The 6207-nt window shown below is 50.1% G+C and overlaps 1 protein-coding gene across 1 annotated transcript; it reads left to right on the forward strand.

The window, feature by feature from the left end:
• Window positions 1–1372: 1372 nt before the first annotated feature.
• On the forward strand, window positions 1373–2181 carry LOC123134007 (uncharacterized). The gene has a single exon (XM_044553373.1). It carries the CDS (start codon window positions 1604–1606, stop codon window positions 1871–1873), a length of 270 nt encoding a protein of 89 aa, XP_044409308.1. The 5' UTR covers window positions 1373–1603; the 3' UTR covers window positions 1874–2181.
• The last annotated feature ends 4026 nt before the right edge of the window (window positions 2182–6207 follow it).

Here is a 6207-nt window from a genome sequence, read left to right on the forward strand (position 1 = left end):
AAATGTGCAATTTAAATAGGTGTGAGTTTTGCGAAATAAGCCAGTGCAATGTGAAATGTATGTTCTAAAACCGAAAAATAATACGAAACTGAAATGTCAACTGGTGAAACTGATTTTTTAGAAATGTGTAACAATTTATTCCAAAAGAGGGACATACGTTATTAAAAAAATGTAATTGAAACAGATGTAATTTTGGTGAAACAACCAGTGAAAAGTGAAATGTAGATTCCAAAACTAGACAAAAATATTAAATTGAATTTCAACTTGTGAAACTAATTAAAATCATGTTATTGAAAAGATTTCAAGCGAGTGAAATTACAGATTATGGATTTTCACTAACGTGAAATAGTAACTACAGAAAAGTGGAATTATAATGTATCACTGTGAAATTGATTTTTGCAAATGTGAAATGTACATTCGTATTAAAACGTGGTTGAAAAATATCCATGATTCATCTTATTTAAAGGTTTTGACTCAAGGGGTTGAAATATAAATATAAATTCAAAAATGAATATATGGTTTAAAATATATGAATGTTTGAAATTAGTCAAGGTCAAATAAAAAGTTGGATTTATTGTGTAGAAGAAGAGATGGAGTGGTTCTGCTGCATTAATATCACCCTGCATGTGAAGTACAATGGGTCTGCTGCTGCTGGAATAACAATATTTTCTTAAATTGAAGACAAGATATGGTGCTAGGTGGCATTAGCCGATTGGATAAGGCCTTGCTGGTGGGTAGCATCGGGAAAGTATTTGGTACTCCCATCCTTGGGTACTCCCCGTGCTCCAAAATTAAAAAAAAACAATTTTTAAATGTTTCAAAAAATTCTGGAAAAAATGTGAATGTTTACAACGAATGTGACTACAACTCCTAAAATTTCAGGTCCAAACTGAAAATGCATATTAAGAAATAAAAATGTGAAATCTAGCATGAATAGTGTAAAAAAAAGACAAAAACAACATTGACACTATTTACATCCGGATTTCACTTTTTTGTTTCTCAATGTGCATTTCGAGTTTGAACCTAAATTTTTTAGGGGTTATAGTCACATTTTTTATGAACATTCACATTTTTCGGGATTTTTTTGAAACATTTAAGAATGTTTTTTAAAATTTGGAGCACCAGGAGTATCCAAAGGATGGGAGTACATGATGGCTGATAGTTTCCCAGGCTGCATCACCGCTCAATTTTTCTCTTTGCCCTGGTTTTCAGAACAGACGTTGGGACTGATCCACAAACAAATGCAGGACACAGTTGTCCTCCGGACGGCTGTCCGCGGTTTGGACAGAAGCGGAAAGTTTGAGGGTGCGTTGCAGATACCTTTAGTGCTCAAGAAAAGTATTGTTATTAGGGAACAAATCAGGCGACGTCGTCATCATCCAACGAGAGGGCGGAGTCCCATATGCCATTATTGCAGCTGCGGAGGTCGCAATTCCTCTCTCTTGGATAAGCATCGCTCCGCCTCTTCGCCTTCGTATAAGCGAAACTCCTGTCCGTTTCACATATCCCGCTCCCGCCACGACCGTGCGCGCGCTCCAGCCTCCAGGGGTAGCCAAGCTCGCAAGAATCGTCGCCAGCGAGGAGGAAGACGAGGAGGAGCGCCATGGCGAGCGTGGTCATCGAGAGCCACGACTCCGCGGTGGCCGGCGGCGGGGACGTGGTGTTCTGCGTCATCATCCTGTGCATGTCCGTGCTGTCCTTGGTCATCTTGGCGGCCTCCTCTGCCGTCGGCAGCGGCGACGGGGAAGAGGAAGGGAGGCTGCGGCGGCGCTCCGCCTCACGCGGGAACGGGCCGGTGTTCGTGGGCGGCAGGGGCTGCGCCTGCGGCGGCTGCCGCGCCGGCGCCGGCGTCTGCGGCACCTACCTCTCGTGATCACCGCCGACCGTGCACGCGCCGCGCGCGCACTCCACATGTACATACAGCGTGGACGCACTCACCGCATAACGTAAGGAGGAGCATCGATCGGAGCTCTCGCCAGGCTTGCGCATGGCTACTCCGTTCTTCCTTTTCCTCTGTTTGTACTCCCTAAAGTAGTATAAGACGTTTTAGATCACTAAAAGGCATATTACTTACTACTGATAGATGCACATCCTGTGATGTGAATAAGCTGCAAGAGCATGGAGTGTTTTATCTGTTCCTTGAATAATCATCGATCCATGTGCGATCGGTTGCTTCTTCTATACTACTTTAGCTGATAGTTTCTGGATTTGGGTTCGGTTTCGATGGAAGTATGGAACAGTAGTGGCTGACGCCCATATGCTCCTACCGTTCTATATCTATGATCGTTTGTTGGGCAGTTGTTGGAGAGACATCTTGCTGGTAAACGAGTACTACAGTGTTTGGACCAGAAGGCGAAAGGGGAGAAGTGGGGAGCAGAACCGCCGAAGATGGCGAGACAACGACGCCCCGTCGACCAACTACCCCAATCAACCGATACAAAAGTCCACACGTTTTTTTTTCCCGAGGGTACGCGACCTCAGCTTTATAGGAAGAGAGAAATAAGACATACAACAACGTCTACCACTCGCTGCGAACAATGAAGGCGACCAACTCCACACAGGTTCGTACAAGGACAACCAAACACAACAACACAGCTACGGCACAAAAAGCCTACCCCAACACCGAGCCCCTCGCCGCGTCTCGGCCAACACTGAAGACCTCCGAAGAACAGCAACTCCAGCTTCCTTGGAATAGCCAGCGATGACCATACATGACGCCGGAGGAGAAAGATCCGGGCAGCGGTGAACATCGGAGGAGCGCATCATGGGACCTCGAGTCTCCCAGCACAATGCTCCCAACAGAGTAACAACCACAAAGACGTTGCCATCATGCCGATCCGACGAATCAAGGCTTTCGCCCCGGAGACAGCTGCCGATACGAGGTCGCGGGGAAGATGGCGTTGCACTCGGCGAAGCCTCCGGAAAGGTGAGTGACACCCGCAGGTGCCATCAACGCCAGTCCGGCCACAACCGAACAGGATTTTCATCCATAGCGCTGCACATCTCCACGTCTCCAAGATCCCGGCCAGTCCCGATCAGATGCCTCGCACCGTCGTCACCGCAACAACTTGTCATCGAAGCCCCCCTCACTGCCGAGGGAACACACCTAAAGCCATCACGTTCAACATCGACTAGGAGCCGCAGCAACCACCGAGCGGTGCAAAGCCAGTTCCGCCATGGTGGCCTTCACCCGCGCCAGGGGACTGCCACCAGAACGGATCCGACTCGCACCTACGACCACACTCCGTCACCCACACCGCCGAGGCATCGCCTCACGCCTCACACGGCAGCAACCGAACGCCCGCTGCCCGCCAAGACCGTTCCTGGCAAGGCATCGCGGTGCCGCCGTCGCCATGGCTGCGCTCGCACCGCCGCCACCGCCAGTGCCGGTGCACCACCTACACCCTCCATCCTGCTACACTCCACGCAAGGATCCAGAGACAACTGCCGCACTCCCTGTTGTGAGCACCCCAAGGACGTCGGCTATCGCCGAAGACACACCAGATCCGGGTCGAGATCCCCAGATCGGCGCTCCGGGCGCCGCCAACCAGCACCACCGACCCGCCGCTAGCCTCCACCGCCGGGAGCGAGTCACCGCGGCGCCACCAGCCCCTGCTCTACCAGCTCCCGGAGGATAGAGCCTCGCCGCCGTCCAGCCTGGAGAGCGCCGCCCCGAGCCGCCTACCGACCAGCGACTGCCGCCAGCCGTGGGGCGCCAGATCTGACCGCAGCCCGCCGGCCCGCGCCAGGCCACGCATCCCCCGAGCAGCGCCCAGCACCAACACCTCCGAGCGCCGCCGGCCGTGGGCTCCAGATCCGGCCGGACCACGCCAGGCCGCGCCATCCCAAAGCAGCGCCCCGCTCCATCCAGCGCCGCCGGGCCACGCCGACACTGGCCTGACGCGCGCCGCTGCCGAGTCGCCTGGCACCAAGAGGAAGGGCCCCCCGCGCCGCCTGCGTGCCTCGAGGAAAGGGGGGACCACGCCGCCGCCGACGCGCGCACGGGCTTTGCCCGGCGGCGTCCGCTGGCGGCGGCGAGGGAGGAGAGGGGGTGGGGGGTGGCAGCGGCGGTGATTAGGGTTTCGTCCGGGCCGCTCGCGGTAGCGGCGCGGGGACTGGCTGTGTCCTATTTTTACGTCTTCAAATATGCAACCTTCCAGGAGGAATTCGGCACCTAAACCATCAACTATTCGGTGCTGCATGTGAAGAAAAGAAAACAAACGTTCGGTCATTGCAACCTTTTATTTTTCGGTCGTTGCAACCTTACACGGGTACCCTTCTTTGCACGGTGTTGAGAATCGTATCCTGGTAGATTATGAAGCCATTTTTAAGACTTTGAGATAGGTCTACATAACAGCCCCAACAATTTAAAATTAGTTTTGAGCAAATTCCTTCCAGAATCCGTAGAACCAAAAGTTCTCTCTCCCTTTCTCCGTGTCAGCTCATCACCACAGTGGATCCTCCGACTTAGAGCATCTCCAATACAAGATGCAAATTTAAAGATGTAAAACAGAAGATTTAAAAATTTACATCTTTAAAAAATGTTTTTTGCATCTTAAAAAAGTGCCAACTCTAATACTCCCTCCGTTCGGAATTACTTGTCACAAAAATGAATGTATTTACAACTAAAATACATCTAGATACATTCATTTCTTGAACGAGTAATTCTGAACGGAGGGAATAGATGATGCAAAACGGAGATGCAAAAGAGCAACATCAATAAAAGATGTAAACCGGCCGCTGGCCACGCGGCTGTTGTTCGGCCACAGTTTAGCCGTTGTACAGCCGCATTTGCACATTGAATTTTCATAATTCTACCAACAAAGTGCATCATGAACCAAAATTTTAGACCCTACGAGTAAAAGTCAATTGTCTGAAACGAAGTTCTTGGTCCAACAAATGGAAATACACATAGACATCATTCAATTTGCGTCCTCTCCGTTGTCACTAGTGCCATTGTCAACGGTGGTATGATCATCATCAATGGCTTCATTCTCAATGTTTTCATGCGTTGAAGTCTCGTTGCCGCAAACTCCACCGGAAGCACCTTCATTTCCATCTCCCATGCCGTTCATGTTGCCATCGAAGCCACCTCCCATGCCACTCATCATGTTGCTGCCGAAGCCACTTTCCATGCCACTCATATGTTGCGCCAAAGCCACCTCCTATGCCACTCATCATATTGCGCCAAAGCCACCTCCCATGCCGCTCATGTTGCCGTTGAAGCCACCTCCCATGCCACCGAAGCCACCATCCATGTTGCCACCAAAGCCACCTCCCATGTTTCCACCAAATGCACCATTCATGGCACCTCCCATCATGTTCATGTACCCGCCCATTCCACCTCACATTCCTCTCCCCATGGCACCTGCCATTCCTCCCATGGGACCTCTCATTCCTCCTTCTGTCATGCTTCACATGAGCATTTGTTTCTTCATGAGCATTTCATCGCGACAAAGTTCGACATACGCCTTTGCCTTCGCATCAAGAGTAGATAAGTCCATGAACATAAACTTGACTGCTTTCTCCTCCACCATCTTCGTCTCCTCGGCCGCCGCCTTTCTCTCCTCAAATTTGACCTTTCTCTCCTTGGTCGTTGCCAACCTCTCTTCGGTCGCCACCCTCTTCTCCTCAGCCGCCGCCCTTAATCGCTCGACTTCACTCCTCTCCTCCATTTCTTTGAGCTTCAACAATCTTTTTTCTTCCGCATACTCTTTCCTTGCCATGACAATGGCATCAAATCCTTCCTTGAGATAATTGTCTCTGACCTTGGTTCCCTTCACTTTCTTAGTTCCATCGGGCCTATACGATTTAGTCACCGAGTGAGGAGTGGGGCTCCTTCTCTCGTCACTGGGGCCATCTTCTTCATCCTCCAGCACCACACTCTTCTTCTTCGAAGCATCGAATACTTCTCTAGTTTTTCACTTCTCCAAATCCTTGAGCTCTTTGTAGCAATGATGGAAAGTGAAAGCTCTTCCTTCCTTCTTCCTCTTTTCTCCGTTGTTGTTCATGTCTCGAAATAATCTTTCCATGCGATGCAAATCAACACATCTTCGGCGTTGGTGTAATTTGCGGTTCTTCCCTTCACAACGAAGCCATCATCATCCATGTCGAGATTGTCATCGCCGAATTGTTGAGTTTCATATTCTTATGATGCATACTCATGTGAATAATCATCATTTGTCATATTTATCGCGCGCATGAAAG

The sequence above is a fragment of the Triticum aestivum genome, chromosome 6B, assembly GCF_018294505.1.
Source record: "Triticum aestivum cultivar Chinese Spring chromosome 6B, IWGSC CS RefSeq v2.1, whole genome shotgun sequence".
NCBI lineage: Eukaryota > Viridiplantae > Streptophyta > Magnoliopsida > Poales > Poaceae > Triticum > Triticum aestivum.

Bases quoted from the DNA above. Each gene is read 5' to 3' on its own strand.
- LOC123134007 (XM_044553373.1), top strand. From the start codon at position 1,604: ATGGCGAGCGTGGTCATCGAGAGCCACGACTCCGCGGTGGCCGGCGGC.